This window comes from Dipodomys spectabilis, unplaced genomic scaffold, assembly GCF_019054845.1.
Source record: "Dipodomys spectabilis isolate Male_0828 unplaced genomic scaffold, ASM1905484v1 ptg000018l, whole genome shotgun sequence".
Taxonomy (NCBI): Eukaryota; Metazoa; Chordata; class Mammalia; order Rodentia; family Heteromyidae; genus Dipodomys; species Dipodomys spectabilis.
The window spans coordinates 11,148,638-11,165,707 of NW_024870695.1; the positions used below are offsets into that span (position 1 = coordinate 11,148,638).

Consider the following 17,070-nt stretch of genomic DNA (forward strand, 5'->3'; position numbering starts at 1 on the left):
CATTGTGACAGTTGGTATAATAAAATTAACTCAAGCAGATTTAGATCCATCATAGTTCAAATCTGTCTACATTTATAAGTTCTTCCATTTTCTTTCTTCTAGCAGTCTTTTCATGTTAGTAGGGCTTGCCAGGACAGTGATAGAGAAGAATGGAAAGGAAGGATTGCCCCAATAAAAGAAAGGCAGCTATGCCAGTTCATAAGTAAATGAATCAAGAATCTCTTCAATGCACATGTCCATAGAACCAAGCTGTAAATGCTCATATCATCACCAGTGTTAATCTCTATGACGTTGGGCTGGGAATGTGACTCAATGGTAGTGGTAGCGTACTTACCTCGTGTGCACACACAGTCCCTGGGTTTGATCCCAGCACAGCAAAATAACAACAAACAAAAAAATCTATATAGTATGTTTGTATGTATATATGTAGTATCTTTTGTCTGTAAACCACACAACTCTAAACCTATTTCTTTTTAGTATGCATGGAACATAGAAAAAAAACAAAACAACCAAGATTTTTCTTAGAACAAACATGCATTTTGCTGGGAACTGGTGGCTCATGCCTGTAATCCTCACTACTCAGGAGGCTGAAATCTGAGGATCACAGTTCAAAGCCAGCCCAGGCAGGGAAGTCCATGAGACTCTTATCTCTAATTAGCCACCAGAAAACCAAAAGTGATGCTGAGATTCAAAGTGTTAGAGCACTAGCCTTGAGTGAAAAGCTAAGGATAGTGCCCCGGCCCTGAGTTCAAGCACCATGGATGGATATTCTGTATAGCATGGAACTGACTGACAAAAAAATAAAATAAATTTGCATGTTCTACAGGAGCGTAGCAGTTGGTTGAAATGAGGAGCAAAGCAATGTGAATTTTCTTGATTTAGTTTGATGAATGAAGAAATAAATAGTGTCTTAGGATTTTAGATTATTTTATTAGCACCTCCTTTGGGTCCATCAGCCTAAAACAAATCTATAAATTTCTTTTAGTATCCACTAACCTTCAGCTCAGTGTGCTGGGATGCTGCAGAACAAAGGTTGTTCCTGTGAGGTTACAGAGATTATTTCTGGAGTATAATAACATGATTCTTTTTCTTTTTTCAGGGAAGCAGAGACCTTCAAGGAACAAGGAAATGCATACTATGCCAAGAGAGATTACAATGAAGCTTATAACTATTATACAAAAGCCATAGGTGAGAAGGCTCTGGTAGTTAGGTTAGAAAATATTCCTTGCCAAATAGTATTACAAATAATCCTCCTTGAGGAGTGGCTTTTGCTTAGTGGGCTGGTAACTGGTAAGATGGTAAACTTCAGGCTTAATGATCTTCTGATAGATAACTTTTTCTAGTTGGAGTAGATCTTTTGGCGATTTAAACGTAATTCCTGAAATATTGAATGTTACAGCAGAAAAGTGCCTACCTAGATGCATTCCATTATTGGAGTCTTATCTCCATGTTTAGTTTGGCAGCTGATATTTTAATTCCATATCAGCCTTGACAGTGCCTCCTCCCTACTCCCATCTTCTTCCTTCCTCTTCCTCTCCCATTCCACCCCCTCCCCTTTTCTCCCTCTTCCTCCTCTTTCCCAGTACTGTTTTTTTTTGTTTTTGTTTTTGTTTTTGTTTGGTCAGTCATGGGGCTTGAACTCTGGGCCTGGGCACTATCCTTCAGCTCTTCAGCTCAAGGCAAACGCTCTACCACTTGAGTCACTTCGGCACTTCCAGTTTTCTGAGTGGTTTATTGGTGATAAGAGTCTCGTGGAGTTTTCTGACTGGGCTGGCTGTGTTGACCCTCAGCCTCCGGAGTAGCTAAGATTACATGCGTGAGCCACAGACACCCAGCTCAGTACTGGGATTTGAACTTCAGCCCTCTTGCTCTTGCTTAGCTTTTTCACTAAAGGCTGGCTGGCACTCTGCCACTTGAGCCATACTTCCACTTCAGGCTTTTTGCTGATTACTTGAAGATAAGAATCTCAGATTTGTCTGCCTTCTTAGTTAGCTTCATTCCTCAGCCTCAACTAGAATTATAGGCATGAACCACCACTGCCCTTCTGCTACCTTTTTCTTTTTTTTTTGGTGGTACTAGGGTTTGAACTCAGGGCCTTGCTTTTGTCAGGCAGGTGTTCTACCCCTTGAGCCATACCCCCAGCCCAGCATTCTTCTTATCTAACTTGTTACAGACTCCTATCCCAACTCAGTAAATGCAATTTAATATCACTGTATATTTTTTATTTTATTTTATTTTGCCAGTCCTGAGCTTGAACTCAGGACCTGGACACTGTCCCTGAGCTTCTTTTGCTCAAGGCTAACTCTACCATGTGAGCCACAGTGCCACATCTGGCTTTTTTTGTGCTTATGTGGTACTGAGGAATTGAACCCAGGGCTTCATACTTGTTAGGCAAGCAGTCTACCACTAAGTCACATTCCCAGCCCTAATGTCACTTTATAAAAGACATTAAAGAGATTAAAGGGATGTAAACTATTCCTCCTAAAAGATAATCAGTGTACTTCAGAGCCATTCTTTGTGCTCTTTTATTCTGTTTTATTACTGGAAGTAAATGCATCTACCAGTCCCCTAAAACAGAGTGAGAGCCTCTTTTCTGTCCAGGGTCATTTGGATATTTGTTTGCTGTTTATTGTGCTGGTCCTGGGGCTTGAAATTGGAGCCTGGGCACTGCCCATGAGCTTCTTTTGCTCAAGGCTAGCACTCTTACCATTTGAACCACTGTGCTACTTCCAGCTTTTTTTTATGGGGGAGGGGGAAGGGTCCTGAATTCTGGGCCTGGGCGCTGTCCCTCAGCTCTTCAGCTCAAGGCTAGCGCTCTACCACTTGAGCCACAGCACCACTTCCGGCTTTTTTTTTTTTTTTTTTTTGCTTATGTGGTGCTGAGGAATCAAACCCAGGGCCTCATGAATGCAAGGCAAGCACTCTACCACTGAGCCTCCTTCCCAGCCCATTTCCAGCTTTTTCTGAGTAGTTTATTGGAGGTAAGAATCTCACAGACTGTCTGGGCTAGCTTTGAACTTTAGTTCTCAGATCTCAGCCTCCTGAGTAGCTAAGATTACAGGTATGAGCCACCAGTGCCTGGTTCATTTGGCTATTTATAACATTCCTGGGCCACCCTTGCCCTAAAACTGTACCTTTTTTTTTTTTTTTTGGTTGTGGGGCTTGAACTCTGGGCCTGGGCACTGTTCCTCAGCTCTTCAACTCAAGGCGAGCGCTCTACCACTTGAACCACACCGCCACTTCCAGTTTTCTGGTTGTTTGTTGGAGATAACTGTCTCACGGACTTTCCTGCCTGGGCTGGCTTTGGCCCGTGATCCTCAGATCTCAGCCTCATTAGTAGCTAGGATTGCAGATGTGAGCCACCAGCACCTGGCTTTTTTTTTTTTTTTTTTTTTGTGGTACTAGGGTTTTAGCTCCAGGCCTCATGCTTGTTAGACAAGGAGTCTGCCATTTGCATCATGACTCCGTCCATAACTTGTTCTCTTTAAAAATTACTTGCATCGTTGCTGTTGTTCAGCTGTACAAATAGTCGAAAATTTGGCTGTGACCCTTTAAAGAGAGTGTTAACAATCTGTGTGTATGTGTATGTGGGTGTGGGCGTGATGCAAGGCCTGGAGCCCAGGGTTTCTACCTACAGTACTAGGCAAGTGCTTACTGCTGAGCTACACCTCTAGCTCTTTTCAACATGTCTCTCTCTGTCCCTCTCTCTCTCTGTATACATATACACGTGTACATGTACTAGGGCTGAACTCAGTGCTTGGGTGCTGTCCTTTAGTTTTTTTCTCTCAGTGTTGATGCTGTGCTATTTGAGTCAGCTCTGCTTATAGCTTGTTAGTTCCTAATTAGAGGTGAGAGTCTCACAGAATTCCTGAAGTGCTGAATGTTACAGAAGAAAAAAGTCCACCTATCCCATGATGATGGCATGTCTAGTGAATAGCCTCTGAGGAGTGTGGCCCTTACTCGCGGTGCCCTTAATGTCAGCAGCAGCTTTCCCTGGGAGCTCCTAACCATGACCAGATCACTGTAATGAAATAGATTTTTCAAAAAAGAAATGCAGATCAATTTTATATTAAAAATTTAATAAAAATTTAAAAAATTAAAAAAAGTCCACCTAAATTATCTTATCTCCATGCTTAATTTATCAGCATATTTTAATTCCATAGTAGTAGAAGTAGTAGTAGTAGTAGTAGTAGTAGCAGTAGTTTTTTTGTGTGTGTGTGTGTGTAGTTGATTTGAGATAATTGTATTAAAGACTTTCCTGCCTGGGCTTGCTTTGGATTGTGATGCTCAGATCTCAGCTTGTTTAGTAGCTTGGACTACAGGTGTAAGCCACTAGTGCCTGACTTCAGCATTCTTTGAGTTTTTTGACAGTTTCAAGAAATAGCCCTTAAATGTTCAAATCCTTGACTTCTGCTGAACTTTCTTTTCTCTTCTTATCATATTAGATATGTGTCCTAAAAATGCTAGCTATTATGGTAATCGAGCAGCCACGTTGATAATGCTGGGAAGGTTTCGGGAGGCTCTTGGAGATGCCCAACAGTCAGTGAGACTGGATGACAGCTTTGTCCGGGTATGTAAAAGGGTTCTTTGGGGAAGACTGAGTTGCTATGCTTGAATTCTCTAGCCCAGGATTTTTTTCATCCTGACAGTATTATCATTTTGGGCCAGAAAATTCTTGGTTGAAGGTGGCTATCTGTGGTTTGTGTGTGAGGGGGAGAGAGGGAAGGAGAGTCTGTATGTATGTGTGTATTCTGGTAATGGGGCTTGAACTTACTTGGCTTTTTCCTTCAAAGCAGGCATTCTATCACTTGAGCCACAGCTCCATTTTTGGCTTTTTGGTAGTTAATTGGAGATAAGAGTCTCATGGACTTACCTTCCTAGGCTGGCTTTGAACCTCAGTTCTCAGATCTCAGCCTCCTAAGTAGCTAGGATTACAGGCATGAGCACAACTATGGAGGCGCACAGCTATGGGGGTATCCAGCAGTGTAGAATGTGTCATGACATCTCTGGCCTTAACTATGAGTATCAGTATCACTCCCTCTTCCCAAATGAGACAACCAAAAACAACTCCTAGCAATGATAAATGCAGGGCAGTTTTCTTTAGTAAAAGAACCACTGCTCCCGCTGTAGTTTATCTTTGTTTTTATTTTTGTTTTTAAGGTTGTGGTACTGGGTTTTGAACTCAGGGCCTAGTACTTGGTAGGCTGGTATTATACCACTTGAGCTACATATCTAGCCCTGCTTTTAAAGGTTTTTTTGTTTGTTTCAGTTTTTTTTTTTTTTTTCCTTCGGGTTGGTTGTGGGGCCTGAACTCTGGGCCTGGGCACTGTCCCTCAGCTTTTCAGCTCAAGGTTGGCACTCTACCACTTAAACCACAGCACCACTTCCAGCTCTTTCTGCGTATGTGGTGCTGAGGAATCAAACCCAGGGCATGCATGCAAGGCAAGCACTCTACCACTGAGCTACCTTCCCAGCCCCAATTGCAGGTTACTTTTGAGATAGACTCTAGAAAACTTTTCTGCCCAGGCTGACCTTGAACCATGATCATCCAGATCTCAGACTTGTGTAGCTGGGATTATAGTGTGAATCATCAGTTCCCCTTTTTTAAAAAAAAGTAATTTTTAAAAACAAAATTAAGGGGCTGGGAAGGTGGCTCAGTGGTAGAATGCTTACCCTACATGTATGAAGCCCTGGGTTAGATTCCTCAACACCACATAAGCAGAAAAAGCTGGAAGTGGCGCTGTGGCTCAAGTAGTAGAGCACTAGCCTTGAGCTGAAGAGCTAAGGGGCAGTGCCCAGGCCTAGAGTTTAGGCCCCACAACCAGCAAAAAATAAATAAATAAATAAAATTTTAACCCTTTCTCTCTTGTCCCTAGGCAGTTATTTTCATTGCTGCTGGTTTTTTTGTGGGTGGGTATTTTTTTGTTTTATTTTTATTTTTTCCTTGGTGATCCTGGGATTTAAACTCAGCCTCAACTTGCTAGGCAGGCATTTTACCACTTGAGTATTTCCCCAGCATTCATGTGGGTACTTTCTACTGTTGCTCAGTTCTTCTGTGACCAGTCATTCTCTTTTCCTTCCCTCTATGTATTTCTCCTAGGGACATTTACGAGAAGGCAAGTGTCACTTGTCACTAGGGAATGCCATGGCAGCATGTCGCAGTTTCCAGAGGGCCCTAGAACTGGATCACAAAAATGCTCAGGCACAGCAGGAGGTAAGAGTCTAATCCTGTTAGCATCAAAAATGTCATTGTGATATATTGGAAGGAGTGATGACTTGAAAGTCAGAACTGAAATCTAGTCCTACTTCTGCTATCAGCTAACATCTGGGTAACTAGGCAAATGTCATAGTTCTCTGAGCTTCAACTTCCTTTATCTGTGAAATGGGTTTTGAATATGATTTATAGCTTTTCTGTTTTGTTCTGTTTTTTGATTTGGGAGCAATACTGGGGTTTAAACTCACAATTGTTAGGTCAACACTGTACCACTACATCTGTGCCACCAGTAATTGATTGACTAGGGCCAGACTCTTTTCTTCATGACTTGATTCCCAAACTGAAGATCTTTATTAGTTTAGTTGAAGCCTCTCTTCTCCCTCCCTACTCACCCTTTCTTTTTTTTTTTTTTGGTACTAGTGCTGAAGCTTGAATTCATGGCCTGGGTGCTGTCCCTGAGATTCTTTTGCTCAAGGCTAGCACTCTACCACTTGAACCAGAGTTCCATTTCTGGCTTTTTTTTTTTTTTTTTGGTCAGTCATGGCCTTGAACTTTGGGCCTGCGCATTTGGCCCTGATCTCTTCTGCTCAAGGCGAGCATTCTGCCACTTGAGCCCCAGTGCTACTTCTAGTTTTCTGATGGTTAATTGGAGATAAGAATCTCATGAACTTTCCTATCTGGGCTGGCTTTGAACTGTGATCCTCAGATCTGAGTAGCTAGGATTACAAGCATGAGCCACCACCACTTATGGCTTTTTTTTTTGCATAGTTTATTGTAGATAATATTTTTATGGACTTTCTTGCCTAGGCTGGCTTTGAACCTCAGTCCTCATATCTCAGCTTCATGAGTAGCTAGGATTACAGAAATGAGCCGCTGATGCTTCCCCCTCCCTTTCCCTCTCCTCCCCCGCCCCCCTTTTGGTCCAGGGTCATATCTTCAGTCCAGCTTTTTTTACTAATTAGAGTCTTAGACTTTTCTGCCTCAGCTGTCTTTAAATCAAAATCATCTCTTCTCAGTCTCCTGAGTAGCTATGCTTATAGGTATGAGTCACTAGTGCCCTGCTTGAACAATGTTCTTGAAAGAGATTTATCTAGACATTGCTGACTTGTGACTATTCAATGTGTAATTTCAATGAAACTTTTCCTATGTCTGATTTTTCCCATGTAGTTTAAGAATGCTAATGCTGTCATGGAATATGAGAAAATAGCAGAAACAGATTTTGAAAAGCGAGATTTTCGGAAGGTAAAGTATATCTAGAAGATAATCTTATCTATCCTTTCTTATAAAGCCCTAATTTCTACTTAAACATTAGACTGTGTGATAGTTCTTGATGATAAACATATTAAAGGAATTGGTAAGTCTGAAATATGTGAAAAGTTTAAAAGTTTCAAATATCTTTCTAAATATTGGAGTTACTATGCCTGAATTTAGAACTAGTCCTCACTAAAGTTTCAGAGGAAAGGTAGATGGCCCCCAAAAGTTAAAAACAACTAATTTTGCCGGGCATCTTTTGCTTGGCAAATAGTCTTTCATTAGTTTATGCAGAGTCCTTGTATTAGCATCCCTCTTCTAGCAATCAGTTTTGAAAAACCACAGTGTCTTGCTAGTGTGATTCATAAGTTTTGTGTGTGTGTGTATGTGTGTGTGTGTGTGTGTGTGTGTGTGTGTGTGTGTGTGTTTGGAGAGCAATTCTGCCTACTGTCGTGTTTTTTTAGTTTTTATAGGCAAAAGCTTTGTCTTGAAAGGCAGTCTTCTGGGTTACTTTTCTTTCTTGCACACCCTGGAGCCAGAATCCTGAGTTTCTGACAGAAACCTCTGTTTGTGACATCCCAGCCCCCCCATGGTGATGTCACAAATGAAGAATTATGATCCTGGCAGGGGAAACAGATGAACTTGGGAGAAACAAAGATCTTTTTTGCCTGCAGCTGTCTCTGCTGGGGACATAGGGACATGGGGGTGGGAAGTGAAGCACTGAGCCTCTAACTGATGCTCTTCACGAAGAGCAGAACCAGCTCTACACAGAACATTGTTCTTGTGAAGCTGAAAGGGTGTAGTAACTGAAATTTTGACTGACTTCCTTTCCTTATTCATTTTTTTTTTCTTTTTTAATTGTCAAAGTGATGTACAGAGGGGTTACAGTTGCATAAGGTAGTGAGTACATTTCTTGTCAGACTTATTACTCCCTCCCTCATTTTTCTCCCTCTTTTCCTCCCCGCTAGCCGGGTACTGGCTATAATCCTAACTGCTGAAGGGACTGGGATCTGAGGATTGCAGTTCAAAGCCAGCCTGGGCAGGAACGTCTGAGGGACTCTTATCTACAAATTATCACTGGAAAAGCTGAAAGTAGAGCTATGGCTTAAGTGGTAGAGCACTAGTTTTGAGCAAAAAAAGCCCAAGAATAGCACCCAGGCCCTGAGTTCAAGCCAAAGGCCCAACATACAAAAAATAAAAGCTAGAAAGTGTGGAAAAAATACATTCAATGATCAGTGTACCCTTAAACTGGCTCTGTGCCTTTAGCAGCTCTCATCTCCTTGGTAGCTGTTGTTTTTATTTACTTTTCTCTGTCCTCTCATTCTGAGGTTGAAACCTAGAGCCTTGGCCATGCCCTACCACTGATCTACACCATTAACCCTACCCTCTGTTCACATATTTTTTGTTTTCTTCTACAATTCTACATGTATTAAGTATAGATTTTTTTTTGCAATTCATAGTTCTATACCCCATTTTTAACTGAACAGATTTGGATCTTTCCATATTAGTACATGGAAGGTTTTTTCATTCCATTTTAGTGTGCCGTTATGTGAGTCCTTATGTTGATGGAATTTGGTGTTCAGATGTGGTCTGCTCATTTTTCTCTATGGCCAGATTCTTAGAGGAAACAGATATTCCTTAACTTCAGATATTCCTTAACTTCAGATTTGTCTTTTAGGTCAATTACTCTATGAACACTATGATTCAGCAAGCATCTCCCATGAATAACAACTAAATAAAAAATGAAAACTCAGAGAACAAATTATGAGAAGGGATAGGGAGAGTGAATATATGGAGACCCTTTATGAGATTGAAAGAGTGAACTAATCCCAGCTCTACTATTAGTATGTAAGATACTTGGCTTATCATTTGTATAGCAGCATGTTGGGAATAGTAATGTGATAGAATCTACTATAGAACCACTTAAACTAATCTATGAGTATATATCTGTACTGACTAGGTAGAAGAGGGGCCATTATAATATTAGACTCCAGGTACAGAAGAGGAAACTGAATTTCACTAACTTTAAGGGTATGTCCATTCTCAGCCTCCTGAGTAGCTAGGATTACAGGCATGAGCCACGGGTGTGTCGATTCTGTACCAGGCTCATGCCTGTAATCCTTGCTACTCAGGAGGCTGAGATCTCTGAGGATCATGGTTCAAACCAGCCCGGGCAGGAAAGTCCATGAGACGCTTATCTCCAGTAAACCACTCAGAAAATTGGAAGTGGCACTGTGGATCAAGTGGTAGAGTGCTAGCCTTGAGCTGAAGAGTTGAGGGACAGCACCCAGGCCCAGAGTTCAAGCCCCATGACCAAAAAACAAAAAAGGCACTAAGCCTGATAAGTTATATAGAATAGGAAATAGCAATATTTTGAAATCATGAGCTTTGATGAGTCACTGGGTGTGGAGCTAGCCATGGAGGCAGCTTAGCATGATGAGGGAGGTTGTGAAGTCTGTGTGTCTAAGCTCAAGTCCTGTTCTGTCATGAGCTTTGGAGAACTAAGTTCTCTATTTCTTAGTTTCCTTACCACTAAAATAAAGGCAATATTATCTTGTAAAATTGTGAGGACTAAATGGATTAATATATAAAATGCTTAGTAAATGTTTGCTGTCGTCGTCATGTAAATCACCTGTTCTCTTCATTTTAGTGCTTTGAGTGCATTAATATGTTTTAAAACATTCTTCTAGCTCAACAGTGGAGAAATTCTCAACAGGGAATTTCTTTGAGCTTTGAATCTCTCTGTGGCTGTCCCCAAACTAAAGACATTTCTAGAATCTAGGATGAAGAGCCTTACAATTGTTTTTTTTGTACCCCTAGGTGGTTTTCTGCATGGACCGTGCCCTAGAATTTGCCCCTGCCTGCCATCGCTTCAAAATCCTCAAAGCAGAATGTTTAGCTATGCTGGGTCGATATCCAGAAGCACAGTCTGTGGCCAGGTACACAGTCAGGCCAGTTCATCATTGAGATGCTAGATATTACTGGGTTTGCCAGCAAGGGCAGATCTGACCTTCCTGGAACTTTAACCCAGCAGTTAGACCAGATCAGAAATCCCACAGGGTTTATAGGTATAGTATAGCAGGTACTTGAGCTGTAAAAGAAAGAAAAGATTGTTATGTGAGGGTTTGGATTTTTACTTTTGTAATTTTTTTCCTTCTCCAGAACTGGCAAACTCTGTAAAAGACCAGATAGTATTTTAACCTTTATTAGATGTCTCTATTGTAACTGGGCTCTGTCATTGTGTATAAAATGAGCCACATAATAGATCAACAAATGGGTATTAATATATATCAGTAAAATTTTATTTACAGAAACCAGAAGTGGGCTAGGAAGGTGGCTCAGTGGTAGAGTGCTTGCCTTGCATGCATGAGGCCCTGGGTTTGATTCCTCAGCACCACATAAGCAAAAAGAAAAAAGCCGGAAGTGGCGCTGTGGCTCAAGTGGTAGAGCGCTAGCCTTGAGCTGAAAAGCTAAGGGACAGCGCCCAGGCCCAGAGTTCAGGCCCCACGACTGGACCCAAAAAAAAAAACCAGAAGTGTGACAGAGAATGATGAAGGGGATGAGTCTGGTCAAGGAACACTGTGTACGTATATGGGCATACTAAAATGACACTACTAATAGAGTCTAATAAAATGTGGGGGCAGGGCTGGGAAGGTGGCTCAGTGGTAGAGCGTTTTCCTTGCATGCATGAGGCCCTGGGTTCGATTCCTTAGTACCACATAAGCAAAAAGAAAAAAAAGCCAGAAGTGGCGCTGTGGCTCAAATGGTAGAGTGCTAGCCTTGAGCTGAAGAGCTGAGGGACAGCGCCCAGGCCCAGAGTTCAGGCCCCACGACCGGACCCCAAAAATAAATAAATAAAATGTGGGGGCAGAGATAGGACAATTAGAAATCGAGGAATGAGTTGTTTAGTGTAAAGTCTTAGCAAATGAAGTAGAACCATTTATTGTAAAGAAAAAGAAGTTATATTTAGGAGGAGTTAAATATATTGCTAAGCTATGAGAATATTAAAACTAATGAAGTTGTTTGTAATAAGTACAAATATAAAAGAAGAAAACAGTGCAGAGGGACTTGGGAGTAGTAGAAAGTATATGGTTAGCATGTACTAGGCCCTGTCTTCGATTCCTAGCCCCAAGAAAAAGGCAGCAACAGCAGCAACAAAAGGGATTTAGCTCTTCGGACTGTAATTTGTTAAACTGTTCTAGTAAGGTAAGGGTTGAGAGATGCAAGAAAGGTATTGAGCTAGGTTTATAGTGCACTGGGAAAGTGGACCTAAAATGCAGGAGGTTCTGTGGGGGGAAAAAGAAGGTAAAAGGGGAAAAAAAAAATATTAAGGTGAATGTAAGTAGCTTATTTTGACAAGGGGTGGGAAGAGTTCTTGGGAGTCTGTCTAATTTGGATTCTTTCAGTATTGGACACATAAACATGTATGTGGTCAAGGGACAAACTGGCCACAAATGGTGGAATGATCAGGACATTCAAGCCACAGCTTAATGTGTTCCTTTCTGCTATTGCAGTGACATTTTACGAATGGATTCCACCAATGCGGACGCTCTGTATGTACGAGGTCTTTGCCTTTATTATGAAGATTGTATTGAGAAGGCAGTTCAGTTTTTTGTACAGGCTCTCAGGATGGCTCCTGACCATGAGAAGGCTTGTGTTGCTTGCAGAGTAAGTTCTAAGCACGGGAAAGACAACTTCCTTTGGGACCTTAAGATCATGTGGGGCTTAGAATGTGGCTTAGTGATGGAGTATTTACCTAGCAAGTGCAAGAACCCTAGGTTTGGTCCACAGTACAATAAAAACAAGGGATCTTGGAATGGGAGGAAAGATGTTTGGAGCAGAAAATTTTAGAATCAGGTGGTGAGAGGAGCCCTGTGATAGTGAACTATACTGGAATGGAAGATTGAAGAGAGATTGCAGCCTCACTATACCACAGTCGAGAGGCTTTGTAGGTGTTAACTCACTTCTCCTTGCTTTTCTTTGTAGAATGCCAAAGCACTTAAAGCAAAGAAAGAAGATGGGAATAAAGCATTTAAGGAAGGAAATTACAAGCTAGCATATGAACTGTACACAGAAGCTCTGGGGATAGACCCCAATAATATAAAAACAAATGCTAAACTCTACTGTAATAGGGGCACGGTTAATTCCAAGGTAAGCACTTGACCTGAGTCATGGGCCATATGGTGATATTTTTTTTTTTTTTTTTTTTTTGTCGGTCATGGGGCTTGAACTCTGGGCCTGGGCACTGTCCCTCAGCTCTTCAGCTCAAGCCAAGCGCTCTACCACTTGAGCTACAGCGCCACTTTCAGTTTTCTGGTGGTTTATTGGAGATAGGAGTCTCACGGTCTTTCCTGCCCGGGCTGGCTTTGAACAGCGATCCTCAGATCTCAGCCTCCTTAGTAGCTAGGATTACAGGCGTGAGCCACCAGCGCCCGGCTCCATATGGTGATATTTTTAAGGGATCTCAATGAGGTCTTAGAAAGTTGCTTTGGAAAAGTTGTGTCTCAGCTTGTTAGGAACAACCTTCTAGAAGCAAGCTTATCTTTTCTGTGAAATTTAGAGGTACTTCAGGAAGTTTGAAAACTATTCCCTTCACATTTTTTTCCCTCAAAGTGGAATGGTTAGGAACTCAGATAATTTTCAGGAAGTATTTCTTTTCTTTGCCTAAGCAATGGTTAATTTAAATTTCAGGAGTGATAGGGAAGAAATTAGATATGAAGCAAGCTTAGTTTTTTTCTACCAGCATAACTGGTAGTTCCCCTATATATGGTTAAAAATGGCAGAGTAAGTTGGGTGCTAGTGGCTCATGCCTATAATGCTTGCTACTCAGGAGACTGAGATCAGAGGATCACAGTTGGAAGTCAGCCTGGGCAGGAAAGCCTGTGAGACTCTCTATCTCCAATTAACCACCTAAAAAAACCCAAAAAACCAGAGTTGTGACTCAACTGGTAGAGCTCTAGCCTTGAGTGAAAAAGCTCAGGGACAATGCCCAGGCCCTAAGTTCAAGCCTTATTATGGGCAAAAAACAACAGAATTGGAATTATTCTGAACCTTTTTGTTGGCCTCTAAAAGAATAGAGGACAAGAATTACCTTTGTTATTGAGCACTAATGTTAGATATCCTTGATTGTATCACATAGTAAATTTGGTGTCCTGAGCTCTGAGATAACTGGCTTTCCCAGAGACCAAGAACTTAGTATGATAAGGGGGACACAGTGATTGATCTTTTCAAAATTTTGAAGCCATACACATGGTTTTGGGGCTCTTCCTTCACTGAAGATGTGAAATGTGACTGTTCTCTCTCTCTCTCTCCTGAAGCTTAGGAAACTAGATGATGCAATAGAAGACTGCACTCAGGCGGTAAAGCTTGATGACTCTTACATAAAAGCCTACTTGAGAAGAGCTCAGTGGTAAGTGCCCCTGGAGGGCAGGGGGAAGAGGGAATTGCCACTGGCCTACCAGGGGAATTGCATTGTGGATGATAAAGCAGACCCAGGGATGTTGTGAGGTCATTTGGTCCTTCCCCCTGCCTCTAGGTGGGATTGTTCCAGCCCTAGACTATCTTTATAGACCTCCAGCGGAGGAGATTGCACAAGCTCCCTCAGTCTCCCATGCCTGTGTCTAACGCCCCTCACGGTCAGTAAGTTTCTTCTGATGCCTGACCCAAATTCCTTTTGTTAAAGTGTAAATCCATTTCCTTTAGAGATTTTATTTTATGATGTTCACCTTTGCTCTAACTTGGCACAGTGCTTGGCACATCAGTGTTCACCAAGTAAATGTTTTGTTGAGTGAATGTATGGGAGAGGGAAGAATAAAATATCTCTTGGAGACAGTTGAGGGTTGTATCTGTTTGTTCTGGGTGAGGGAAGATAATCTTGTGGTTGAAAGAGATTTAATCTACCTCAGCATAGTATAAGGAATCTTCTGAAATATTCTGGATGAGTTGTCTAGATAAGTGTTTTGAGCAGACTGGACTCTGACAAGGTGATTTATAAATAGGATTATTATACCTTCCTTGTAGTGCCTAGATTTTCCTCAGAGTTTAGGTTCTCCTAGCTTCTTTGTTCATCTTACTCTTGAACACACAGGAGAATTTTCTTCAGACAGGAACAGTATCAGGGAGTAGGATAAACAACTCTCAGAAATCATCCCTTCTGTACCAGCTGTGTTGGCACATGCCTGTAATCCCAGGACTCTGGAGATTAAAGCAGGAAACTTGTGAGTGTGTGGCCAGCCTTGATTACATTTCTACAAAGTTGTAGAAATGTAGCTCAGTGCTAAAGGTTTGTCTGGTAATCACTTTGCCCTAGATTCATTCCTCAGCACAAGAAAATTATTCCCAAGCAGAGAACTTTACGTACTTAAAGAGCCTGAATGAAAACATATTTGTTGTATGCCATCTTCCAGCATACTCCATTCCTTATTATGAGCTTTCAGGTCCAAAGAACAGGTACTGTCGGCTTATGCCTGAAGACCAATTGCTAAAAGCTCCCTTCTCTCATCAGTGGTACAGAATGTCTCAAAGACTACCTCCCATTTCATTTCCCAAAAATTATCACACTTAAAAATGGGAAAAATGGCTGCTGTGTGTGCTTTGTTTTTTAAATGAATTTTTTTTTAACTGGATGACTTAAGTGTCCAGTAGGACCATACATGGAATTACATTACAGATTCTGTGAGACTAGCTCCCTCATTCCATCTGTGCACACTACTAGTAGATAAAAGTGAAAGCTTGGGCTGGAGGTGTAGCTCAGTGGTAAAGCACTTGCCTAGTGTTCGCAGGGCCCTGGTTTAGTTCTCAGCATTCTCCCTCTACCTCCCCCTCCTTTTTTTTTGTTGTTGCTGTTGTTATTGTTCAAGGGCGCTGTCCCTCAGCTCTTTAGTTCAAGGTTAACGCTGTACCTCTTGAGCCACAGCGCCACTTCTGGTTTATGTGGTGCCGAGAATCAAACCCAGGGCCTCATGCATACAGAGCAAACACTCTACCACTGAGCCACCTTCCCAGCCCCTCCCTTCCTCTTTTTCTCTCTCCTCCTCCTCTCCTTTCTCTCCTCTCTCCTGTCTCTCCTTCCCTTCCAAAAAGAAAGTATAGATGATGAAAAATAACCTTTGATTCAACTAAAGACCTACTTAACAAATACAGAATACTCTATAGATGAGGGTGTTCCTGCAATTTTATCTAAAATAGTGGGAAAGGGGGTAGCTAGCCACATGATTACTCTATTGGCCTAATATAATGCTCTGTAGTATTTAAAGAGGGACTGGGAAGAAAACAGTAGATTCTTGATTTGTTAGGAAGACCATGAAATGGAGACTTATTTTCTTTCAGGAATTGCTTTGATCAGACAACTCCTTATTTTTATGTTAGAAACAGAACTGTCCTTGGAGTGGCTTTGCCTCCGATCCCATCACAGGGTGACAGCATGCATTGTTTTGCACAGCTGGCTGCATATTTGGCAACAATCCTCTCAAGCAGCTGAGCTTGATAAGACATACTGGAAATTAGCTCAGGCTAATTTACCAAAGAAGCCTGACCATTGCCTCAATCTATCTTAACTTATCATTATAGGCAGGCAGATGCCCAATGTTTGCTATATCTCACATTATTTATTAACTTGTTCCTTCCTTAAAGCCCCACTTTTTTTTTTTTTTTGCCAGTCCTGGGGCTTGAACTCAGGGCCCTGGCAGTGTTCCTGAGCTTCTGTTGCTCGAGGCTAGCACTCTACCACTTGAGCCACAGCACTACTTCCGGCTTTTTCTGTTAGTTGGTACTGAGGAGTTGAACCTAGGGCTTCATGCATTCTAGTCAAGCACTCTTACCACTAAGCCACATTCCTAGCCCCTCACTTACTTTTAAATGGGAAGTATTTTGAGGTTTTAAATAAGTGCACTGGAATGGCTTCACAGACCCAAAAGGTTTGTCAGATAGTTCTATACCCAGGGACTATGAGTTCTGTTTTCTTTTACTCCAAGTTGTATTATACTTCATTCTATAAATTGATTCTCTGAGCTCCTAGTAGCATTTATGTCCACAGGGCATTGTTTTTGTTTTTTTTTTAAGTCATAAATCAAGATATTTCCAAGAAATCAGAGACGTCTAAGATGCTAAGCTTCTCTCTTAACTACATTGATAGCAGTCTCCCTGCCCTGCCCCGCCCCCAGTGTGTGCAGAGATGGGGTCTTGTGATGGCAGTGTCAACCAAATCTCTTGTATGCAGCACTGTGTGGTCTCTTCCATTCCCTGGCTGATGGGGTGTCTCTGGAACGGCCATCACAGTGCATTAGGTTGGAAGCCAGTCTTGGTGCCAGTGATCTTATCGGAACAGGGAAATGCCGTTTTCTTCTTTGGGAAAGACATTTTAAAGGTCTGGTAATCAACGTAAGTTAGATTCCTCTCATCTTGGCCAGATCCCCTCTTCTTTTGCTCTACTGAAATAGTAGCAAACCTGTGTTTAGAGTCCTTCTCTCAAATTGGTTGGTCTTAATGGAAACATTTGCCAGCAGCTCCCACCCTGAACTTAATCATCCTAGTGGCTCACTAATCCCACCTCCACCCCAATTGGAGCTATCCCTGCATGTTTATGGCGCCAAAGATTTCAAAGCTCT

The 17,070-nt window shown here is 41.8% G+C and overlaps 1 protein-coding gene across 1 annotated transcript in view; it reads left to right on the forward strand.

The window, feature by feature from the left end:
• The window catches only part of Dnajc7 (DnaJ heat shock protein family (Hsp40) member C7), a 37,350-nt gene that overhangs the window by 14,825 nt on the left and 5,455 nt on the right, over nucleotides 1–17,070 (forward strand). Inside the window, exons 2-9 of the mRNA XM_042674087.1 lie at nucleotides 1,100–1,188; nucleotides 4,446–4,570; nucleotides 6,101–6,214; nucleotides 7,382–7,456; nucleotides 10,286–10,404; nucleotides 11,980–12,133; nucleotides 12,452–12,616; nucleotides 13,783–13,874. Coding sequence (XP_042530021.1) covers nucleotides 1,100–1,188; nucleotides 4,446–4,570; nucleotides 6,101–6,214; nucleotides 7,382–7,456; nucleotides 10,286–10,404; nucleotides 11,980–12,133; nucleotides 12,452–12,616; nucleotides 13,783–13,874 — 933 coding nt within the window. The remainder of the gene's footprint in view (nucleotides 1–1,099; nucleotides 1,189–4,445; nucleotides 4,571–6,100; nucleotides 6,215–7,381; nucleotides 7,457–10,285; nucleotides 10,405–11,979; nucleotides 12,134–12,451; nucleotides 12,617–13,782; nucleotides 13,875–17,070) is intronic.